We start from the raw sequence: 26,300 nt of genomic DNA, 5'->3' as shown, positions 1-26,300 counted from the left end.
ATCAAATGAGTAAAACCGATCCGGTATCGGTATGGTTGTTTAGAAGTTCTGAAGTTGGTGATTATGACCAGTTCGTGACCCCGAACGGAGAAATATATAGAACTGCGGAGTTACAAAATGAAATGAAAGCGCTCACAGAAAAATATTCAACTGAGCAAGTTGATCAATTACTAACTAATTGTTTTACTGTTCCAAGTGTTGCCGCACATATAGCACGACAAAAAAATAATTGGAAACCAACCATGAAGAGTTTTCTCGAGAATGTTCAGCAGAGTTGCATCGAATACGGACACGGCGGTTTATGGAATAGTGTATTTGTTAGTGATAATATGGTATCGGTGGATATGATTGCGTGCTATCCAGGAAGTTTTCTTGGCCGTGGTGAATGCGCTGAATACTTTAAACGATTTGGACATCCCACAAATTTAATGACAAGAGTAGCTATTAACGGACCTTTACCTGATTTTGACCTGACTGGATTTGCTCGCGTGGAATCGTTCGAATTTGCAACACGGTTACATCCTATTAATTATGCTTGGTTTGGCAGACATTTCCACGAAAGGAAGTGGGTGCCGTTTTCGTTGTTGCGGTTTATGGTTGACAAAACAATACTAACATCTGTTGTTGTCAGTGAGGGGATTATTTGTTACTCAAAACAAACCTCAGTTTGGTTACCAACTCCAACTGATACTGCGTGTTATTCTGACTTAAAATTAAATTATCCTACAGCGTCTGAAGAAGAATTACGCACACTGGCGTATAAACATGATGAGCGCAACTGTAAAGATCTCGGCCGAAGATTGATAGGTAAATTTACTCAAGGTGGAGCATATGATCATAAACGACATCACAGTCGATTAATTATGGATGAAGAAGAATTAAATTTCATTATCGCTGATACTACTGCGAAAGATACATTTTGTAGCCGCGAGGATATAATAATATCATTGCCGGGGATGCCTGGAAAACGATTAGGAACAGTTGTTAGTTATATCGACGGTGATTCAGCTCAGTACACTCATTTGAGATCCTCTATGCTGGCTTATGTTTCTATAAATTTATTGTCGATGGTGAATAGAGTTCCCTTCGCGGTAAGGGTTGCAACAGATTCGTTTTATATTAACGAAGACGATTTAACAGCGTTAGATTTACCAACATCGGATGATCAATGGGGAACATGGCGAGTAAAAAAGGAAGAGTTGCACGCGTACTGTGAATCAGCTGATGTTGAAATTAAAGATGAATATCGTAAATCAACAACCTTGTCGTGGACAACTTTGTCGTTGACTTCTGTGTACGATCCAATTGCTAGACACAGAACAGTTTATTTGAACGGACCTGGAGGCTGTGGTAAGACAACTCGTGCAATCGAACTATTCCGCGGTTCTGATTTGGTCGTGCTAACACCAACACACAGACTTGCCAGAGAAATGATACAACGCGGAGTAAAGGCCTGCACTTATCACGGCTTTTTCAAATACAGCGGCGGTACATGGACTCCTACGCGAATGGGAACGAAGTATATCCCGGAGAAAATCATCTGGGATGAAATAGACACTGTGCCGCTGGATACATTACAACGGTTCCTGACGTGGTTGTTAACGAAAAATACCGCAGTTGTGATGTGCGGCGATCATGGTCAACCACCACCATTTGTCGGCGAATCTCCCCACGAATGGTTGAAAACGTTTGTTGATTATTACGAGGAAATGCGTGATGACATCAGAGCGCTTGATGACACATTAAAGGAGTTTAAAAAACTAATTAGGCTACAAACCAATAAAGTCCAATGTGAAATAATGCGTGAAATAATTCCAGAGACTTCATTTGATAACTTTTTAACGGCGTGGAAACCAGATGATTTAATTGTTGCAAGTAGAAAATCAGTCAGAGATACACTTCAGCGGCGACTATTTCAGTTACAGCGGCAGAAATTTCCAACGTTGGAAGTGCCGTTATGTTATAGACCAGATGATACACGATTGCAGAATATTGATGTTGATATTCCCGGAAAACCAGAGAAACAAAATTTAGTATTGAATGATATAGTAACAGTTAACGTCGATGCGGTCGAAGATGCATTAGCAATAAATAAATCACCGTGGACACTAGGATATGCTATGACGATTCATTCAGCACAAGGATTAACTATTTCTGATACAACTGTTTGGATCGTTGATGACCGCATCGAATGGTCAAATTTAGTTTATTTAGCCGTGTCCAGAGTAAGAAAGATGGCTCAGTTACGAAGAATTGTATTAGATACGTCAACGAAGTCAGCCGTTGTTGAGTTAACGCAAAAAGATCAAATAAGAAAAAAATTAGACAGTTACCGACAAAGCGACAAGAAAAATAATAGAGAGTTTAACCTAGATATCAACGCTGTGTTGTCGTTACGTGAGCGTCAGAATAATCACTGCGCGAGTTGTAATTGTTTATTGCTGTGGCAGTATCCGAAAAACGACCCAAGACAATTTACGGTGGATAGAATAGACAGCAATCTCGGTCATACGCGTGAAAATGTAATGCTGACCTGTCTTGAGTGTAATCGACGCAGAGGTGTTGCTGCAGTTATTTAAGCGATCGAGGTGGTAATTGTGTATCCGTGGGAATCACCTGAAGTTGCTCGCGTGTGAATCCACGCTGAGGAGCAGTCGAATCTAATCTGTAGATTGCGTTTCTTCCAGTTGATCTGGTTATGCTAGATATCTTATGTGTTGTAACGCTCCATATAGGATCAGTTGCCCTTTTTTTTCCTCCTTCGAGTTCGCCGGGTTCGTATAAATACCTAACGGTGACATTACCCAGCAACGGGGACGCTAGCGTCGTTGGCCGCGTTGAAACACGTTCACTGACGCGGGGTATATATTTTTTTGTGATTGCATTTACAGGTCTCATGTTTGTTGTTCTGGTAATTTCATTATTCAGTGCGGCTATCACGTTTGGCAGTCTTGCAACCCATTCACGAGATCTCGTATCGTAAATGAATTCCCTCGCGTACTGGTATCCGAATAATCTCTCAGCGAGTGTTCTATTAAATCGCTCAACAATTGCCTGATCCCGATGAATTTCAGTATGCCCTCGTCGTATAACAACGTTATGCTGCTTTGTCAGTGATGATACCGCGCCCTGAAATTCCTTGCCAGGATCAACTTGTAATAATCGTGGCCAGTTTAGAGGTCCTCGCTGATAAATTCGTTTAAACGCAGAGGCGACTTCGGACGCTGTTTTAGTCGCTAACGGTTCTGCTTCTTTGTATCTACTGGCAACATCAACTACTGTTAGCGCGTATTTGTATGTTTTTCTACGGACAGTATCATGAGGCAGGAATAGTATGTCAGCCTGATGAACTTCATTGGGGGTACTAACATCAAAATGTGCAAAGTTGATTTGTCGAGGTGGTGGTAAGTAGATTTGCCATATTGCTTGTTTTGACAGCCATTTTTTGGCAACCTTGCGTGTTACTTTTGCTGCGCTGGCGAGTTTATTAATTGCTGAGTTACCTCTCCAGTATCCGATTGGGGAATAATAAATCGCTTCCATTGTTATTAATTATCCAGCGCCTAATGCTAATTTAGATTTCATCGCTGATCTTATTAACCAATTAGCGAGTGACTCCTTAAATGATTTATTTTTTATGGCGCTTAGTGCATGAATTAATTTCACATCCGCGATATGCCTGTCTTGCAGATCTTTACTTCGATAAGCAACATCATGTATGTGACACGCTGCGTCGATAGCGTTTATCGGATACTCTCCCGGTTTTGGTTTAGATTGTTCATCAAGTCTGATATCTAGTCGTGTCCCTGGACCGCAGTAATTGTATCCTGGGAGATGTTTTTCTCCGGGATATTTAGCCCAAGGGGTACCTGGAAGTCGTCCGAGGGTTGCTGCGATGTCACCTCCGCTGACTTTGTCAGGCTTTTTTTTTGAAATCTAAATTTTTTTGTGCCACATCGCGCACACTTACCAGAGAGTGCTTGTCTGTTATTTTTTGTTGTAATGGTTGTTATGTCGTTTGTAGGGGTTCGTGCCTTACACTTTACACAATATAGATCCATAATTATTATTCCTTATATACAAATGGAGATCACTGATTTTTCTGCGACGCGAAGGAAAGAACCAGTCAAGCATAATTCCGTGCTACCAAATTCTATCAGAATGATCATCATAGGACCGTCAGGATCAGGTAAAACGCAACTGCTACTGAACATGATAATGAAGTGGATGAAATGGGACAAACTATACTTGATAGCTCCGTCTGTGGATGATCAACGTTGTTATGATGTTATAAAAGATTTTAATGAGAATGCAAAAGCGCTGAGTGAAGACGGCGAGGATGTTGTTGAATTTATAACTGATATTGAAGAAGCTCCGTCCGTGGAAGACCTCGACGGGAAAATAAATAACCTAGTAGTGTATGATGATGTGATGCTGGACAAGCAAAAAAATCCTGCAAGAATATTTTCCCGGGGTCGTCATAAAAACACCGATGTCATTTATGTTACTCAACGTTACACACAAATACCTAAAGTAATTAGAGACAACTGTAATCTTCTTGCGGTGTTTAATGGAGTTGATGTTCACACGCTGAGAAACATTCATCAGACATGGTGTAGCGGTGATATGGACATAAATAAATTCAAAAATTTCTTTAGTCGCGCTCAAAGAACCCCGCATGGATTTGTAACAATAAATTTACACGACCCGCGGACACGATACCGTATCGGACTTGATACATTGTATGGTTAACATAAAAATGTTTCCTTGGAAACTCATTTCGTAGAGCAGCAGGGGGGCGCAAACTACACCTGATTTTTCGATGATACCTCGCCGTGGAAATTATGTCGGATACGAGTCGGATTTATTGAAGTAACTCGCGTTATATCAGCGGAAATACAAAGCATTTTCAGGGACATTTTTTTTTGTCTCGTTTTCTGAATAAAAGTGTTATTTCGTCGAAATAACGCTTCTATCGGGAAAAGTTTCAGTGGAAGGGGTATCTCGGAAAAGTATTTTGTAGGATTCGCCCCCCCTGCTGCTCTTGCTGACACTAACTTTTCAGTCGCCATGGCAGAAATGAGCGGAGAAGGGTTCGCGTGCTAGCGGGCCATAAATAATACATTATATGACCGAAGCTGCGGGCCGAATGAAATCTTACCGCGGGCTGTGATTGGCTCGCGGGCCGGACTTTGGACACCCCTGGTATAGAGAGATACGTACCCCCTGAAATGTATTAGTAGAGAGATAATTAGCCCCTGAAATGTATTGGTATAGAGAGATACGTAGGCCCTGAAATGTATTGGTATAGAGATAAGTAGCTTCTGAAATGATTGGTAGAGAGATAAGTAACCCCTGAAATGAATGGTACAGAGATATCTGTTAAGAGTGGCATCTACTGCCAAAGGATCAAATAAAAAGATCAAATAAAAAGGAATACAATTTTATTGACATGTTTCAAATAGTTAAATAACTTTAAACGTCACGATAGACAGGCCTCAAACGGTGTAAAACTGCTATGTTCACAATCAGAGTTTTTTTTTTTTAGACGGCTAATTGATGTAATAATTATGATCGCCGATAATAGGTTTTGTTTTCAATTTTAACTGATTGTAAATGTACAATATTCGTAGCACTATTTTGAAATTATTATTGAAATCCTGATAAGTACTGAAGCTTTCGAAATGTTGCTCACTTTTACTGTATTGAATCATTTCTAAAAAATAAGAAAATGTGTGAATAAGCAAATTCAAATAACTTCTACAATTCAAACCCTTTCAGCAGTCTTTAGAATAAGACCGAGCACGTTGCTGTGTTTTCTTTAAAATATTATATCAGCCTTCTACCCCACCAACAACCCTATCTCCCAAGTCTTGTGCCAGTGTTCAAGGATCAAGATTCTCAATTTTTTGTTAACAAATTAATCTTTGCCAATTACAGTCTCGATGTCGGGAGTCTACGCTTTACATATTGCAGTTGCAGTTAATAAACGAACAGCCGTAATAAACAACAGGAGCAACAGAGCAGTATTTGCAGTACTAACATTAGGTAGAAAGTCGGAAGCAGGTAAAGAGAAAAGGGAGACATATGAGAAGGAAAATATTTTCCGAACATAACAAGTAACAAAGATGAAGGATACGAAAAAGTATTAAAACCTGTCTCTGGGCTTTTCACATTATTTATCATAGACACATCACATTTTTACCCAGTGGACAATCCACTTTGTTAGACCCACCGATGACATCGAAACACCACAATAAATCAGTTGGAAACATTTTGATGTAACTATTGCAAACTGTGTAGCAAAAAATTCAAAATCTTAGGCAAAAAGCACACAAGAAAAGACGGACGATATTTTATGATATACACCTTTTCTTTTAAAAGGATCACAAGAATTTAGACTAATTTTATTCCTTATAAACTTAAAACACTGAATGTACCGTTTATCTACAGTGAGTTCCGTAGAAGTTTGAAAGTGTGTATCCAGGCTGCATGCATGTACAGATTTGTCCATATTATAAAGAATTTTGAATTGTTCTTGAAATGTAGACATATTAAGCAAATGAGAGTATGTTTCTTTCAGATCGTATTTAAACAGATAATTCTTTTTCAGTTTCTGTATCTACTGCTTTTTAAAATTACATTCTCTGTTAATTAAAAGTCTTTCGGCAAGCTATGGGATATATTAGGAAAACTACCATGAAAAAAAAATGATAGGTGCCTCTACTTTAATTGCTATTTCGACATAGTTTCCTAAATGAATCTTTGTAAATGCTGATAACCAACCATATATGGTGGTAAAAAACCCAAACATTTGTTTCGTCATAACTTCACGACTACATAATAAGATCTAACAGAACATACACCGAAGACTAAAATATATTTTTACAGAAAACTTAACATGCCTTCGTGGAAACAAGTGAAATATAACTGCACCTTATTGAAGATAGGCATTAAATTAATTCGTAGACAACAGCTGCATCGAAATAAGAATATATTTTAGAGTTGATTTCAGTATCATCACAAACTTCATCATTGAGGGGAGTTGTATAGTAGTAGGCTTTATTATACATTTCTGAACTGCAGCTCCGTTTTGAATTATTTTCCGTTGTTAAAAACGTTATGTTGAAGTTTGAAGGTACTGCTTGCATAGACAACAGCTTAAGAAATTTCTGAAGATAGCTAATAAAAAGTAAATGTATGTCAACGGTGATATTTATATGAGGGTGACCCCAAACGCAAATGCAAAATATGTTTCTTTAAAGACAAAAGATCAAAGGCCGAATCATATCACGGATCTAGCCTCAACATTGATAAAGTATTCTTACTTGCGAAAATATACAACAAAGAGGAATCGACAATGAGGACAATATCTATAGAAACAGAAATAGCACTATAAACGTGTCTCCTTTCGGAAGAGTGAAATTTACTACTTCCGGTGATTCTCGTAGAGCACCTTTTGCTTATAATGCGTTTTAAAGAGGACAGGATTCTCAAACGTCAGAACTAACCACAAAGAATGTCACGTGCCTATGATACAAATAACCGCATGACAAATCCGTTTATACGTACATTGGCCGTGTTAATTTAACAACCAACACTATGGAAGCATATTGCTTCACTGTACGATTTATCCGGATATAATCAGTAAACGTATTATTAAGGCCGTCCCTCGAGCAGAAAGGAAATCTCAGTGCAGTTTATTTACTGGATTTAGTTAAGGACAAAAACGGATGAGAACACCGTGGCTGCTTTAGGAAGGTACCGTGTTGCCTTTATGCGGCAGAGACAAATGCTCCAGTCAATCCGAATCGGTAGTGTATTTTCTCTTGAATGAGGCGCTTGTAGTTTGAAGAGCAGTTTTGGTAATAATAAGAAAAAATTTACTTTCAATGTAAAGGCTGTAGTGAGTTCAATCATCCGAGGATGGGTCAGTCCCTGATTCACATATTCTAATGTTGAGAGTTTTTGAATTAAAAATTACCTGTAACTTATAACATACGGCTCGATATGATCATTACATTGTATGAGATTCCAACCAAAACACCTGATGAGATTCCGACCAAAAAACACCTGATGAGATTCCGACCAAAACACTCAATAACTGCAAATATTTAAAGCCTCGGCTATTAAACAACCCTGGATGATTAATTTGCTCTTTTATTTATTGCCCTTTTATCGCAAACGTTTTAACCAATCATCACGATCCTTAATATTAACTGTTTGTTTTAGTTTGTTTCATTTATTTATTGTATTTTTTTCTTCTTCTGAATTGTGTTTATCTTGTTTGTTGATGGCGCTTCGAAGACACAGTATCAAGTGATAGAGATAAAAGCAGTTCACTGTAGCATGACGAAAATATATTCACCTGAATTCCAAAAAATCCATGGGAGTCATGGTTTCCATGACTGTGAAGTGCTCCAGGATGAGCTAAAAGGAGAGAAAAAAGAAAGATTCGACTGTTTACTTATTCATAATACACAATTCGCTTTCGTCGTAACTGTTTTTGTCCTATTATTGTTGTTTCATTTGACTAACTATCACTGGTACTTCTATAATGTAAAAGAGGCTGCTTTCACGCGAAGGTAATAAAACCGAAACAGATGCCATTGGAATGGTAAGGAAACCAAAAACCGAACGTCGTACAGGATACGCACAGAGTTTTATTTCACTAAAAAAATATAAGAAGGAACAGCTTTAACTGAACTGGCTCTAACGATCACGAATAGCCTGTGTACAAATAAATATTTGTAACACTCTGTTTAAATATGGGATTTTGCAATTCTTTTGTTAACTTTTTGTTTGTAATATGATAAAAAAAGTGCAAGTGACAATGCTTGATCAGAAGCCTAACGCAAAAATGTCCTTGTATAATGGAACGTAAACGACGGTCATTGATCAGAATAAAATAATATCAAAGTTTACCATTTGGACAGAGAACAATAAACAAGTGTATAAACATTACGGAACAAATATTATCTCCGAAGGAGTGTGTTTTGAGAGAGTTTGGTTTGCTACGTACTTGGTTGTGTGGACGATTGTTTTCCTCCCGTTATTCAGTTCCAATGGATTCAACTGATTATAATACAATAAATCAACCAGAAGGGTGACTATTATTTATTTCTGAAATAACATTTATGATAATATTGCTCATAAATAGCATAGTTGATCACTCTTCATATTTATTCAATCTTTTCCTATGCGGCAAATGCCATGTAAGGTCTAACAAGTAGACTATATTGTGACAAAAATCTTTTGACATATTTTTTGTGTGGGTAATATTGCAAATGTCTATTGCCTGATATTTCTGTGTCGTCGACAGGCGTGGGGAGCAATATAGTTCATATTTGACAAGAGCAGAATACGTTATGCTAAGCCATCACTAACTGAATAGGAAAAACATCCTGATACAGTTTCAGAAATCTGTAAAAGGGCGGTGCCGTGGCTTACCTTCAAAATCAAATTGATGCGTTGCAGTCTAATGCGAATAGTAAAGGCCTTGCTGTCGTCCGAAACCTAAAAATATAAAGATGTATTGACAACCGCATGATACAGAAAAATTGCTTATTATTGTAATGTTTTGAATAAATAATTTGTAATAGTTAATTATTAAAATTTACAAACACAATACGGGTGTGATATCTATCACTATTTACTATATGTAAGTACAAGCAATTTTATTTCATGGTGGAATTATTCTTTTAAGGAATATTGAAATATAAGGTGCTCAGGTCTATACTAATATCACTGTAAACTTTGTTTATCCTAGATTTAGAGACATTATGGTGATGGGGATTCGTGTTTTGGAAATAGATTCACGGAATCGTTTCTTGTTTATTTCCAACAATCTCTGTCGTGTTTTTACAGTTCAACCGAAATGGACCGCACTTTAATATCTATATCAATGGAGGAATCACTAATTGGACGACAGCACCGAATCCATCCGTACAATTTAAAATGATGTTATCTCGGTCTGCCAATACTGTAACTGGAAAGATAACTTGCAGCTACCGGTCCTTTGTTGGGCTTTGATTCTCGCAGCGATGAAGGCCGAACTGACACAAGGTTATATGAATTAAGCAGAAAGGTTAATATGAACTAAGCAGAAAGGGTAATATGGACTAAGCAGAACATCTGAAGGAAATTTTATGTCCCAGCAAGGGAAGACAAGTTTTTTAAATTGATCTTTAAACCAGTCCATGTTAGCACTATAAAGCTCCATTACCAGTGCTTCAAAGATGTAAAGGAACACGTCGTACGAGTTTTACACCCTTTAACAGAAACCAGTACTTACTAAAGACTCAAACAGCTTGCAAACTGAATCTAGCTCACACAAAATCTGTTTGAACCAGAGCTCGAAAGCTGAAAGAGAGAGACATTCTATATTCAGAGCTTTTACGGAATGCTAACCCATTCTAAAACATGGGTAAAAGAGTAATTCAGATCGAACATATTTCCAGACACCAAATGGTTATGCTAAAGAGTTTTATTTTTCTTTAAATGTTCAAGAACCTACCGCGAAAAACATTAAATAAATCACGTATGCAAATAACGAAGTGAATCAAACTGCTTCCCAGATGAGACACTAAGCAACCCCGCGATCGCACGAACTCTTGGATATAGTTGTGAGTTGCTATTTACGTCAAATTTGCTTTGAATTATGACTCAAGATTTAAGCTTTTTATTGAAAATTTCTTGATACACAAGGTTAGCACAAGAAGAGGATATCTATAATAATTTTGAAGATGTCTCAGAGGCGTTTCGTAAGAAGCGAAAGCCCCATCTTGGGAGCAGCACATTCGTGAATGCAAATAATAAAATCTAACTGGTTGAATGGCGATGATGATATAGATAGTAAAATTGAGGATTAGGCACACTTTAAACAAACAAAAGGCCGATTAACCAAAGGTCCCAACTGCAAAGAAATTACACTTTGAAATAAAATTTTAAGAACTGTGTTTATGTTGAGTAGACTCAAGGTCAAATTTAGGAAACGTTTATTTTCACAAATGAAATTCATTAAAAATAAGATAGCTAAACAAATTAATGAAATAAAATAGGCGTTTCTATTGATCACACTCACATGACTAAAATATACAGAGTTCATTAAATCAAATAGGAAATAGGTGTTGAGAAAGTACCCATAAGTACATTCAGATACGTTATTCCTTGTGTGTTAATACAGTTTTAATAAAGAACATGATTATACTAGCTTATTAACCGACCTAACGGAGTAATCACATGATGAAGGGTTTAATGACATTAAAATGGAGAATCTATTATATATTTGAGAATGCAACGCAGTCTATCATCCATCACATGTCAAAATGCGCAACTCTATGAAAACTTTAGCGCCATGGTGACCTCAAAACACGCCTGTATGGTAGTTTTAATGGAAATGGCATCTTCAACAATATTTTCCACAAAGTTTCAAAATGTATTGAACTGGGATAAAAGTATCGTGATAGAGGATTTTAAGATTTTTATGGTGGTTTAACCATATAAAAAATGATCTGTTTTATCTAAGATTATGCAGCATTACCGATGAAACTCAGTCTGAGATAATTACATTAAACATTATTGTCATAACATCCTTAATCGGAAGACTGTCATCCCGTTACTATGTATCGCATTCGTGCAACTACTGCCAAATTCACCTAAATTAGAAGTAAATAGGTTTTTAACAATGTATTAAAATGTCTATCTTTTCCCGAGCAAATATAAAAAGGTCTGATTTTGATTTCAAACAAGTTGTGGATGGTCACACTCCAGCATCTTGTCCATAACTGAATAGAGCCCTTGAAGGGGAAAAGCATTACGCAGAACATCCTACCTTGGTGTACAATGATGAAGAGGTGCTCGTCGTGCGCAGGCTTCTTTTGTTCGTTGCTTACCGGCCATTGACAGTCCAACAGCTGATTAATCTAAATCAACAATAAATATATGAGCAAAGTAATATATAAAGAAAAATAGAGAATATTCAAAACAAAGCCATGGTTCCAAAACGTGAACTCTATTACCCATCTCTGCGTTTGTCCGTCTGGAGTCATCTACGGCGAGACAAGAGTTGCTTAAAATTCTTTCTAAATATGTGTATGCAAGAATGAAGAAAATAGGGGCCTGATTCTGAGATGATAACCATTAGTCATACTACTTTGATTGGTTTGTACTGACATGGTTTACATAAGTAGCGGTGTTGTGTGTCTACGAACGATATTTTAGATTGTAAAAAAAATATCTAAATGCACATTCAGTGTTTCAGAAGGATACAGGCAAACTGTTTTTATCTAAATCTAAATAAGAAAAATAGAAAAACTGAAATCTACACCAATAGTTATTGGTTAAAAAATTTATATGGGATAATATGAACGAGTTTTTCAGATGGAATACTGCACGACCTTGGGAGTGCAGTATATCCATCCGACAAAACGAGTTCATGTTTTCCCATACAAATGCAGTAACCATTTTATGATGTGCTAATTTTTCTTATTCTACCTAAGGCTTAATTAATTTTACCAAATACACTACAAGAAACAAAGTAATTGTATGTATGTCGTATTCCACACTAAATACACAACCGCAGACTCATCAGTACAGAACAACAACATTATTAATGCGCACATAACTCCACCAAGATAATTGTGAACTTAGGCGTGCGCTAAACGTAACTTTTGAAGACAAATAGCGTTTTGGTCTACTTAAAGTTGAAACTTAAATTCATATTGTGAATGAATGCGAATTGCAACAATATTTTTCGTTAGATCTGAAATAAATAGATTTTGGTATTTTTTTCGATTCTACGAAATTTCTTGATTATGGACTGGATTCTTCTGTGCAAATTCTACATGAAATGCATCATAGTAGAATTACATGGGGAGATGCGTGTTTCTGTTCTGTCATTGAATATTTAAAATTATAATGTGGGAAAAATATGATGTCTTTCAATTGCAATTATCAAAAAGACGTTATGGAATTTAATGTTTATTTCGTTATGAATGCAGTAAGGAGGATGTAACTGCACTTGGAACGTAGTCAAAAGTCCAGTACAATTTCGATATGTGATATCAAGCGTGAGAACACATGATATGGCTCATGTAATTCGGATTTGCAGAACTAAGAAAGGAAATTCAGGATGTAAAGCTGTAAGTATATTTTTTTGCCATTCTTATTAACAGCTAAAAAAGACAGCTTATACTTTGTCACTTGCATGTTATTTGTAGGTACCCATCAATTATATGAAATCTGGCGTCTCCCGCCTCGATCCGAAACACTGTATCAACAAAGTTAACGCGGAATGTAGCAAAGCAGCTGGTATGTGGCAGTCCATGAAGTATCTGCATTAGTTCATACAGAAACAAATGTAATCAAACAAAACTGTAAACCGCCTACTAAGTGAGTTTACATGATTTGTTTACAAAAGTGCTGGTCATCTGCGTCCATTGTTTGCTTACAGCAAAAAGTCGTTCCGTTATGAGTGCAATATGAAGTTGCGCGGGAGTTCAGTTTGGTAAAATACTGAACGATTCTGACAATGAAAAGTTAACGGAGAAACAAATGAGCATTTAATAATCAAACTTTTATACTCATGGTTTTGATAAAGTTTTATGTTGGTTGATTACAATAAGCATCGTATTAATTCAAACAATACATATTTATTCATACTAGTTCTTTATCTTGGGAAGTTATTTTCAAAAGCAATATTCTGCCTATCTGCAGTTAAAACAGCTTGTATAACCCAAACTCAAAAATTATTAAATAAGTATACCGACTCATAAGGTTTAATTATTTTCATCACAGAAAACGCGTCGCATCGCAATATATTCTATCAATTATTGTTGATTTCTTTAGTTCCATATCTTTTGAATCTTCTTGTAACATGGTTAAGGACCAGTTTAAATCAATCCTTTCACTTGAGGGATTTGATTTGTATCTCTTTTAAATAGAGACAATACAGTTGAAATTTTTTATTGGCATCGGAATGTGCCCTCGCGTAGGTCTTCAGATGTCACGTACTGCGATATATATATTACCTTCGGATATGGTATCTTGTTTTTCAGCATAACAAACCATCAATCTGAGAGAAGTGAAAGCGGGCGATTGCTATCCTCAAGCGATGACCCAGACAAGGAACAAATAAGTGATTAAATGAATTGTTTCTAACCTGGTTAGAAACAGATAACAAACAAATAAACAAACAAATACATCCATACACAATCATATTATTTGGCAAATTGATCAGTCTCTTTTCTAGAGATCTGTTGGCTCCGAAAGGGTCTTTTCTTCTTTTCTCGTACACTGGGTTAATGTCCTGACCTTCCAGGTCGAGCACCACACGCACAGTGGCGACTCCAGTCATTCTCCAAAGCCACTGTCAAAGCTTGGAGTGCCGAGAGTGGATGGTTGGCTACAGCACGTCAGTCGTCCGTGTGAGGCACTGTAAAGTCTTTTCCCTTCTAAATTCGCTGATGTGCATGTGGATGTTGTGGCGGTCTACTGGAATTACTGGTGACGTTTTTCTTGTATTTTTGTGTTTCTTGTTTCTTGCTTCTTCTTTGTTTTAGTTTCCTTTGTGTTCCCCATGGTTTTTCCTTGTATCTGAGTAACATCTGTTATGTATATTGGATTTAATTTATATTTGATTTAATTTAATAGTTTGTAAGTTTTTATTTTTTTTTTTATTTCATTACATCTCAAAGTAATGTAAATTTGTTTACTAGGAATTTTATATTTTCCAGAAAATTCAGTTTGACCTGACTATTTTCATAAACACCTAATAATAGAAACACTGTTTCTATTTTTTACTTAGTTCCCGACATTGATTCTGAAATCACTGAGACAAGTAAACAACTTTCTATTTTTATTTTATTCTCGGAGTAAAATGATTGGTTTTCATCAAGGTCTTACTGGGAGTACGTCATTTTAGGTGTAAACAGCCTCTATTTCGCAATTTTGGGTTTTCCGAAATTGCGCAGTAGTTAGATTTAATAGTGATGTTAAGAGAGATATTTCTCAGCTGGGCCTTTACCTTGGACACTGGAAAAGTGTTTGTTTGTGACCAGATTGGAGTTATATTTTAATTTTTATTCAAATTATTTGGAGTCTAAAAGATTGATTCTTTCTCCTGGAAATATTTGAGTGCTCATGCAGAATTCTTAGACAAAGACATTTCTTTAAATTTTATTCAGAAATTCAAACACCGGAAAATTGTCTGTGAAGTAACAAAGAACTGTAGACACATCCGTAATATAAAGGCTACAATATACGTCATCGCCTTCCATTTTGGAGTTTTCGTCAGGACTCGAACTTGAATTCATTAGAACATTTCATTACTAGGACTTCTAAAATTTAATTCGTGGATTATTCTTGGATTATTTTTGGATATGATTTCTTAAAACCGTAAGTTCTTATTGTTTCATTTTTACATTGTTTTTCTCCAGGGAAATAAATTATTTGTTAAATTTTTCATAGCTTGTTGTTTTTCGCTCTTTCTTTTGTTATTGTTTATTAGAGCCTAAACACTTAACGTAAGACATCCTTTGTTTCTATCCCCTGTGTTCCCTCCAGTATTTTAATTTTCACTTCCTTGCCCCTTTGGAGCGCCTCTGTGTGAGTAATATTCACTGAGGCGGTTGTTGTTGTTGATATTATTGGCAAGCTAAGATGGGCCTCCATAGTTGTTTTTATACTGGAAGATGGAATCTCCCTTGATGTAGTTCTAGTAGGGGTACTAATGGCGTCGAGGTTGCTAGCTGGTCGAGTATGCGAATCTTTGTTGGGTGCTAATTGGTTTCATTTGCATTTGTCGTCTCTGGGGGCCACTTCTCCAGTGCAGGAAGGTCTGCGCAATTACATTGTTTTATCTTATAATGGACGATTTTAAATGTGGAGATTTTAATTTTTGATCGGAAATCACGAAGGTTGGAGGGAGGGGATTGGTTGTTGTTATTATTGTGGTATAAGCCGTTGATATAGATAAAACTTCACATAAAATGACCTCGAAACAGAAAACCAAAAGGTGTGTAAAAGAAAAGTCCAGATCTGTATCACGTGATTGTTTACATCCAGTCAAATAGTAGAAAACGCAGTCATTTCATACAAATTGGAATTATAAGTATTTGTTTGTTTGTATATATGTATGTGTGACCCCATAAACCCTTTTGACCCGATAAATCCATTTACAAAACATTTTCCATACCTACCTACAGTAGCGCCTATTGAAGTCAACTCGGACACTGGCACCAAGTTCCCTCCTGATTGGGGTCAGCCACTTGTAAAACTGTTCATATTTTCTCGCAGCACCCAGTACCGTGATGTCACCCATGTTAATTTTTCCATTGAACACCAAGTGCCATTCCCATGTTAAATTCCCACTGACTCACTAAATGTTTCCGCCATTTTCTCTGTATTAATCTATATGACCCACATGTACCCCATATAACTCCTCTTATGTTATGATACTAGAAATAACTTGAATAAATGTATTGTATTTGTAACCACTCCTTATGCAAGTTGCATTCTGAGTGTATCATGGACAGAAAAGAAATATGTAATTTAAATATTTTTTGAAATATTAAATATTTGAAACGTCACATCTTCAAGAAAAATGTATAAGATCGGACTCACAATTATATAAACCTAGCAACCCAGGAATACCACGATCATCTCTGTTACATTTACTCTTTTAGTTGCATGATCACCAAAATTGTTTGTCATAGTTCTGTTCAAACAGGTACTGAGATAATGCTTTACAGCTATTCAGAGATTTTCTTAGCAATTAATAACATCGAATACAATTTTGGGGTGGCAACTGGATGGGAGAAGGAATTGATGTTGTTTCATTTGTTTTGGACTATATGTTTATACACAATGTTTTTCATTAACTTTTATTTTGTCTCCAGTCTGAGTTTGTGGTGTTAAAGATTTCTGCTTTGAATTTGATATAATGGTGGAACTGGTTCGCTTATAATGAATTCATCTGGCTTTTCCTTCCTTATCATTTTGCTTCCTTACCACCCAATAATTTAGCCCGCATTCCACTTTTGCCTATGAATATGTTTGTCAGTAAGAGGCCATCTTTGTACTCATGACTAAATTTGTAAGAAGTGTTTTCCTTCAAACTCATATTTATTTTGTTTTAGTACTAGTTGGTTCTAAGAGTCTGTCACGTATCCTCGAAATGTCATCCTGTTCGGATGCTATTGGGAAGACATATGCAGCAAAGCAAGCACTGTGATAGGTGGTAATAGTTCACTGCTTGGAAATACTTTCCTAGTTTTAAAATATCTGAATCTCGAGCCATACAAATTTGGAATCCACTAAGTGGCATTTAGAACCCCGAGTCATAAATTACCCACTAAACTGGAGACTAATGTTATTATCTGTTGATATTTAACGAAATTAATAATTTTAGAAAATTGTATCCAAAGTCATATTGCTATACCCATTTAGATATACATAATAGTAGAATTGATGACTGCATCAGATCTCATGTAAATCGAGAACTATGTAAATTCATCTTTCTGAATTCAAATGTACCTATAATCCTCCATAAACGTTACTCTTTGTATATTTCACAATCTTAAGTCATTCTTTGGTGAACTGCTTCTCAAATGTTACGTATTATATATTCCGGAAAAGATAAAGTGAATGAAATATGTACTTTTAACTAGAAAAGTGGTTGTATCATAAAAGTTTCGGCGACATACAGTTTCATGTAATGTTCGAAGTTCTTTTGGTTAGAAAATCGGTTGTATCATTCAGCTAGCGACACACGCGGTCTTATGCATTGGTCGAGGTATTCTGGAATTTTTATCTTCTGTTAGATGACCATATTACGTCAGGCGTCTATAGGATATGCCAATGAGATTATGTATTTGCAGAACTGCACATCTACATCAACCTAAACAGGAGTCTGACTTCCGTGTTATCCGAAAAAGCTTTCTACTACATGCCTGTATTAATTTAAACAATAATTATATCTATATTTGGCCAGTTCAAGATGTGTTAAGCGTTTCGGTGCTTTGCTTAAATAAGGAGGGAAGAGTTTGAGTCCAAGGGTTCATAGTCACTTGCGACTAATGCAAAAAGAGTGTATATTTGATACATTGATATAAAGAAGTACAGTGTAAATATATACCAAATACCTAAAAATGGGGGAAAATATACTTTAGCACTACGTAAAATTCCTATGTATAACTACAGACTTTGGCATAAAAGAGAAAACATCAAAGCAGCCTGAAGCAATCCAGTCATGAGCATTTGTACCCGGTTCTAAGCTCTCTCTCTCACTCTCTCACACACACACACGCACACACACACATCTCTGTCTCTGTCTGTCTGTCCCTCTCTCTCTCTCTCTCTCTCTCTCTCTCTCTCTATATATATATATATATATATATATATATATATATATATATATATGTATATATATGTATATATGTATATATATATATATATATATATATATATATATATATATATATATATATATATATATATATATATATATATATATATATATTTACCTTCAAATATCCTTCGTATGTCATAGGAGTGCGTTCTAGCCTTTCTTCAGTTGCATTAACTTCTGCCATTCTCTTTGAGAAATTACTCAAGACAAAATTCTGAAAATCTTCAAATAAAGATAATAAAGAATGAACAACAATTAAGAGCTGAATCTTGAAGAATGTGAAACGTTGATTTTTTGTTGTTTCTTTCTCTTTCTATTCGTAATATTTCCTTGCCACCTCCTCAACTTCAAAGCGGCACTTTAAATTTTTTCAGCATGTCCTTTCTTTTTTATATGCATGACTATTTTCAAAGACTGTTTATTTATCAAGTCCAAAAGTTTCTTATGCAAGTTTAATTTTTCACATTCAGTATATCAATATTTTGAAATCATCGCATAAAACGATATTATTTAAACGGACGCTCATCATAACGCCGATGATAAAGTTAGAGAAATACAATCGGAACGATCCCATGATTCAGGTTATGGTATACTTTGTTGTAGTCGAATGGACTTATACGAGGAAGGTGAACAATATTTCCCCTTTCCTCATCGTCCTCAGGAGGTGTATGTCGAAAAGGAGGCACTATAAAATTATCTTCTCTTTCACACTTTCATATTATGATCTCCAACGTTTTCGGACATATTTTAAATCATGAGCGCCAAGAAAGAAATGATAAATTTAGCTGAGTTAAGAATCAAGAGAAAACTTATTTGAAGATTTTTATCTCTGCCCTGAAGACAATCTTTGGAAATCTATAACTTATGATGACTTTAATTTAGCTGATACGTGTAAAATAAAAGGTATCGCATGCATTGATATCTGACATCTCAGGTGCGATTGTTTATTTTGACGTAGCCTACACACATGCTTCAATACCCGCTATCTCAGGTGGGCTCCTTGATTTGACGGGGTCAACTCGCAAGTCTAAAATATCTGATACCACAGGTGGGCTCACTGATTTGGCGTAGTTTACTCGCATACTCGTTGGACACCTGCTGAAACATCCTGTCCACACGAGATATCAGGCAGAAACATACATGAACCGATTTTAGGTCGATAATATGAATAAATAGTTTACATTGCAAAACGAATACAATGTCAAAACCGTCACAGTACAAGGTATGCATTTATTTTTCTTCTAAGGCATGAAATAAATAGATAATATTTTTACTTGCAGTAGTATGTGCTTCGCCGTCGCCGAAACACGTTCAATTGTAAACATCCACGTGCCTAGATTGGACGGATTTATGTATATATGGCTATATGTACATTTTCTCGTTAATAAAAATAATAATAATAATAACAATTAATAATTTTTTTTTTAATTGTTTTTTTTATAATACAAGCCACGGGCCCAAAATACATATCCAGACATCCTGCGGTACAATAGGATGTTTTTTTGTGTAACAAAAGAACATCGTATCTACTGGAAGTCATTTACATGAAAGTGATCATTATTGCATTTTTCGCATTAGATGGGATACAAGTATATATTAGACAATAATCACACAAAAGAATTTAAGGGGAACCCCGGAACCTGCATGGATCAACTTTTTGATATTGATCTTGAATATTATGTAGCAGGAGTCATCGATAAAACGGTTTCTCCAATCTTCAAGGCTTTTATAGTAAATATTGCTAAATTCGTCATCAGAATTTCACTAGTATAACTTTGTATAAAAGACCTAAATTGTTCTTACTTTTGATTTTTTTATATACAAAGGTGAGTAAATATTTTCTTCGTATTTCTCCCTATAGCGGACAAGCAGTAATAAAATAGAATTCATTTTCGATGTTAAGGTTACAAATTTGGCACAATCATTCGTCACAGCAAATACTTTCACATCTTCCCGTATTACCTCTGATTGGCAAGTTCCTCGCTCTAAGCGTAGTTATTATATCGCAAAAGTCGCTATCTCACAACGGTTCTAGGTATCTTTGAGAAGTGAGTTCTACTTTCAATGACTTTCCATCGACATTATCTCATCCTGCAACTTTTTCTTAAAAATATTTTCACATCTCTGGCTGAACAATCTAAGAAATGTATTTTTATCATTTACGCCCTGAGTACACCAAACATTGCCAAATCCGAATGTAGAAAGGAGATTTGTAACATCGTTAACCCAGAAATCACAATTTGACAGATACAACTAAATTGGCTGCATGATTAACATGGCCGTCTCTATTTAAATACTCATTTAAGATACTTATATATAAAAAGTTGTTTTTGCGTTCGCCTCCCAGGAGTAGTAATGATACAATTTAAGTCACTTACTTTCTTTTCAAATGTACAATGACCATACTATTTAGCCTGAAGAGGGTTTTGAGGTATGGACAAGAGAGCCAGGCTAAAAACTCCTTTCCGTTGTATTGTTGTCATACCTTAATTTCATTTTTGACTGAATAGAGCGAAGATTAGTTCTTACAATTTCACAAGCCTTTGACAACTTATATTTGAAATTAAAAACATAGACACAAAAATTAAATTCTGAATCTTCATATGAATAGGTTTCTCTTTTAATAACTGCAATGGTCCACGGACAGTATGTCAAACACTAGTTCAAAGGACTAAATTCTATAGATTCTTGAACTGATTCCCTAACAGCAAACAACAGTAAAAGGGCACCTTCATCCCAATCTTTTCCGTTACATAAAAAATATGACCGAACCATATTTTCAAAGCTTGATGAACTCTTCTAAGGCCCCTTGGTTTTAAGGGTGAAAGGCAGAAGACTTCAATTGCTGGATGCCTAATTCATGCATAACCTGCTGGAAAATTCCAGACGTAAAATTTTATCCTGATTGTAGGTCAAGGTCAAATGGTATAAAGAAAACTTTATCAAAGTTTTTACTAACGTTTTATTTTTAAATTCCTCAAAGGAATTGCCTCTGGGAATCTTGTGGACGCACACATTATGGTCAATAAGCATTGGTTGCCTGACTTGGTCTTAGGTTAGGGACCGACACAGTCTACCATTATTCTGCTAAATGGTTCTGCTAAATGGTTTGTCTGCGGCATGATGCCCCAGACCTAAACTTCACTATAAACTGCCACGCTGCAGACATCGTAGTTATGTAACCAAATGACTAAAAAAATTGCTAAAGCTATGGTAAAGATCTAATTACACACACACACACACACACACACACACACTGAAACAAAGAGGAGATCTCAAGATCTTGTTCCTGTTCAACACTGAGTGATTGTCTTTTGTCACCCTGATTCGAATAAAAGGAATGAGCAGTAACAAGAGGATCACTGTGATCAATACCTTTTGATCGATCCATACCAGGAGCAAAAGAGACCTCATCAAAAACGTGGTGAATCAATGTGTAAGCTAAAGAAGTAGTTTCCTGATCAACGTCATTCTCTAGAGCTTTCTTTGTCATGGCTCCATTAACTGCAATACTGGCAGAAATCAGGGATTTAATTTTCAATAGGATCGACTTTCTGATCCAAACAGTTACAAGTGGATTAACCACAACTTTATCTACAGCTAGGCCATTGCCTAGTAGTAAATGAACCCTCTCGATAGGAAAAAACATCGCTGTTTCGACTGTCACGGGTCCTGTCTGATGACAAATTTACACAACGGAGAGGAACATTAACAAAGCCTCACCCTACTATCTGAATAAGAACACTTTCATTAGAAGAAGCCTTCTCTGAAAAAGGCAGAATACCTGATAATAAAAGACTCTGAGTAGCTCCTGTGTCCCTTAAAATTCTAATAGGGATATGATTGGCAGAATCACTAATAAGTGATATAGTACCGTTTAATATGAAGGGTTCATAATTCTCCATAATTAAATCAGACTGGGGATTCTTTGACCCAACACATGAATTAATTCTAATACAAGACCGTGACCGTGACCTTTTAGAAAAAAGAACATTTTTGAATAGCTCTGTCTTGATTCTGTTGGCTTTTTGTAATCTGTAGAAATCAGAAATAATCTGTCCTTTAGTCTTGGTATAGGTGAGCTTGTCTGAGGCTATCGAAGTCTTGACCACCCTTCTTGGCTGAGCATCACCTATCAAATAATTGCTCTTTTCCTCTTGCAAATTCGACATGGTCCGTCCCGTTTCTTTTTTTATAGTTCCTGAACTTTTGTCGATATGCCTCGGGTACCAACTCATAACCCTTCAAGATAGATACCTTAGCAATACTGTAATCAGCACTTTGTTGTACGCACAGGGAAGTGTATATGGCACAAGCTTTTCCAATAAGTACACATTGTACTAATACGCCCAATGCTCTCTTGGCCATTTAAAATTTTCAGCAATTGTTTCAAAATGAGGAAAATATTTGTCTGCGTCTATTTTTTTTAAAAGGCATTAATCTAATATTTCTGGTAACATCAAAACCTGAATTTGTAAGGGGAGTGTTTTCCAATTGCCAGCTCTAATATTTTTAATATAAATTGAAATTCCCTTTCCTCCCTTCCTCTCTGCATCTGTATTTCCCTCTTTTGTTTCTCTCTTTGCATTTACATTAGCATTAGCCTATATTCTCTGTCTCTCTTTCCTCTTTCTGCAATTGCATTTGTCTTTCTTCTTTCTCTTTCTCTAATTTCATTTGACTCTCTTTTTCCTCGGTCTCCATTTGCATATCTCTCTCTCTCTCTCTCTCTCTCTCTCCTCTGGCGATTATCTTCTTTTTGTAACTGCGTTTGTTTTTCATTTTCTTCTTTCTTCAGCTGAATTTATCTTTCTCTTCCCTCTTTCTGAAGCATGTTGCCTTCATTTTTCTGCTCATTATGGTGAGGGCAAATAAGAACATGCATAAAATTTACGTATGTGCTAGATGGTTACAGAATGTATCTTCTCAAGAAATCAAATGTGTTCTCAAAATCACTATAAAGAGACAGAAATCGGGCAAATTTTAGTTCTTTATTAAACGCCAGGTCTTGAAAATCTTTTTATTTCTACTCTTCCCGAATGAATGATCATAACAATCTTAGGTTTTCAGAAAAGACTTCTTATGATGTCTTGTGTTTTAATTACAACTCCATTAATTTTATTTCATAGCCTGATACAGACTTAGTAATCAAACCTAAAACACTTCCATTCAAAAAAATTATTTTCTACGAAATATCGGACCAAACTATTTTTTATTTTTTACTTTCTCAGAGCATTCGCCTCAGAAATATCATATTGTCTGGGAAGCTGGAGCAATTCATTTGTTTTCAAGGACTCTAACCGTCCCTGTGTAGGATTGAAAATAAAGTTCTCCGTTTTAGATGACATTGTGAAAGCTTATTGGTTTCAATACTGATTGCTCAAATTTATAAAAACAAACACGGGATTTAGCAAATTCCTAAAAAAAGCGAATTTAAATTCAAAAGCAAAGTTTTCTGAAATGTTTTAGAGAAATTCGTATCGTATACAAGACCCCACACTTTACTATTATGGCTCTTTGGTTTTAAACTAAGTAATAGGAAAGAGTGAAAACCAACAAGTTCTGTAAAATTCAACAGATAATATATTTCCTATGACTACTCAGGGAACATTTTTAAAAAACAAAAATGACAACAATACCAGTCCTAAGAAAGTTCTTATTAAATTCCAGTGGTGCTCGAAATAAGATCCAGTGCTGAAGGTGTTGATGTGCAAAATAGTATTGAATGTACTATTGTACCAGTGGCCCGAAGTGTGATGATGTACTAACGGTCTTCCAGTTAATCACAGTAATATAATCCAAGATGTCTTTGTCTGACTTCACTATAATTCTAAAGTATTGTTTATGACCAAGAATATTACTGAACTTTTTGTACTTCAGAGAACAATGATTTAACTAAAATATTCCATCCAAACCAAACACTGAACACAACAAAAAATGATTCTGCTTGTGTTGTTATCGCACGAATGAACACATTCAAGTAAACAAGATCATATTGAAAGCTAAATCACAGAATTAGAGCCAGAATGTAAGTCTCGTGTTCATTTCTAGAAAATTCTAAGTTTGAAACATAAAATCTGTTACTAAAATTATAATAAAAAACATTAAAAAAACCCATTAGGTATAACAGGTTCTTTAATGGGGAATTCACATATCCTAGACCCTGACCCAAATAAACATGTTTACATTTATTGATAATGATCCTAATGTTTAAATCAGACTCGTAAAAAATATTAACTTTGTATTATTTGTTTACAAAATAAAAACAACATAAATGTCACTAGTCAGGCCAAGGTCAATTCCAAAATACAATTATACATAACCTTTGATCATGGAGAAAAATCTAACAAATTTAAACATGCATACTACATTAATATTCTCCAGATTTTAAAAAATATGAGATTCAATACGGATTATTTTATCTTATTACTTTCATTTTGCCTACAAATGTTTGTTTCTTCTTCCGAGAATCGGTATTAGAAATGAAGAAGTGCTATAAAAATAACTTTAAAACGCAAAACAAAGGAATTTGGAAAGAACAAAACATATCAATTAAATAGCAATGCAAATAATTGTTGATACAATTCCAACGCTACAAATGGTTCACATAAAAAGTTGAAGAAAAAGTAGATATGCAATCTTCTAACTAGGGGGCGGATCCAGCGCCGCCTCCTTCCTCCCCACCCCCGCATATAAAGAAAGTTATCGCAAAACAACTGGAACGTTTTCTAAACTATGTTTTCTTTACATCTCGGTGGTTAAAATTATGCTTAAAATCAAGGAGCTTCACGGAGTTTCCGTCCGACAGACCACTCGTCTATTTGTTGTCTCATCACTCCACTGGATCTGACCCTGCTACCCTCATTGACACTTGCAAGAAATTAATGTTGAATGGAAATATACAACTAGGTGATATAATACAATTTTGGAACGAAATAAAATAACTGCTGTTTGCTTATTTAAAAGATAACTTAGTTTCAAACAACAACAAACACTCACCAATACCGTCTGAGCAGTGTTTCTAGCTTGCCGGTCACATGAATAAGTCAAGTTTTTCTTTCCGCCCCTACTTTTAATTGTCTAATGTATATAATAAAAGAGCGAAAACCAGATATAATTTATAGCAGACGAAATTGAATTAAAAGTGGTTCTACATTTAACTTTTAGGAAACGTTGTCTTTCCCAATTATGTTTTGGTTTTTAAGACCGAAATCGTTAAGAAAAACGAAAATAAAAAGTAATATACGAAACTCTTGTAAAATGCCGATAATTAAAAACTGTACCTTAATTTTGCTCCGAATTCGTAATAAAAATTTACTTTATCCTCAATCTTACACTTGTACAGTACACAAATATAATAAATTTCATAAACTCACCAATAGCGTCTGACCAGTACTTCTAGCTTGCCGATCACTGAATAAGCCAAGTTTTTGTTTCCGCCCCTACTTTTAATTGGCAAATAACAACATGTGACACATAATCTAGATCTACTTTTAGACTGCAGGTAATGTTGAGAAATTCTCTTTACGTGAAATCACGTAACTTGATGAAAGTCCAAGAATTCGGTTATGGCGGCTCGCTGAGCTATTCCTAGTAATATGCAGATGAAATATGTGATAATACATATTATTTCATTGTCTTTACTGTATTAAAAATATTATTCATGCATTAGTCCGCTTCGGGGTAGCGTAAGGTTAACTTCTTATACTATCATTATATTTCAAGACATGCGGAGTATATAATTCGATGGTAAATGCCCTGTAATACATCCATACGTGAAATTTACTTTCAGTTCTAGGTACTTATCAATGTTTCTACTTGCTGCATAATTGTAATAACTGTATTTACTTGCATTGTATAATTGTAATAACTGTATTTGCCTGTTTTACAT

The 26,300-nt window shown here is 35.6% G+C and overlaps 1 protein-coding gene across 1 annotated transcript in view; it reads right to left on the bottom strand.

Annotated features, from left to right (window-relative positions):
* The window catches only part of LOC149796723 (tryptophan 2,3-dioxygenase-like), a 47,271-nt gene extending 21,431 nt beyond the window's left edge, over positions 1 to 25,840 (bottom strand). Inside the window, exons 1-6 of the mRNA XM_089961369.1 lie at positions 25,786 to 25,840; positions 18,525 to 18,631; positions 11,834 to 11,924; positions 10,295 to 10,362; positions 9,451 to 9,516; positions 8,369 to 8,430 (exon numbers count right to left, since the gene is read on the bottom strand). Of these exons, the coding sequence (XP_089817495.1) occupies positions 8,369 to 8,430; positions 9,451 to 9,516; positions 10,295 to 10,362; positions 11,834 to 11,924; positions 18,525 to 18,593 (356 nt within the window). The 5' untranslated portion in view covers positions 18,594 to 18,631; positions 25,786 to 25,840. The remainder of the gene's footprint in view (positions 1 to 8,368; positions 8,431 to 9,450; positions 9,517 to 10,294; positions 10,363 to 11,833; positions 11,925 to 18,524; positions 18,632 to 25,785) is intronic.
* Positions 25,841 to 26,300: the final 460 nt, after the last annotated feature.

Source organism: Sinohyriopsis cumingii, chromosome 6 (genome assembly GCF_028554795.1).
Source record: "Sinohyriopsis cumingii isolate HCF-2022 chromosome 6, ASM2855479v2, whole genome shotgun sequence".
Classification (NCBI taxonomy): Eukaryota; Metazoa; Mollusca; class Bivalvia; order Unionida; family Unionidae; genus Sinohyriopsis; species Sinohyriopsis cumingii.
This window is presented reverse-complemented; position numbering and strand designations above follow the sequence as displayed.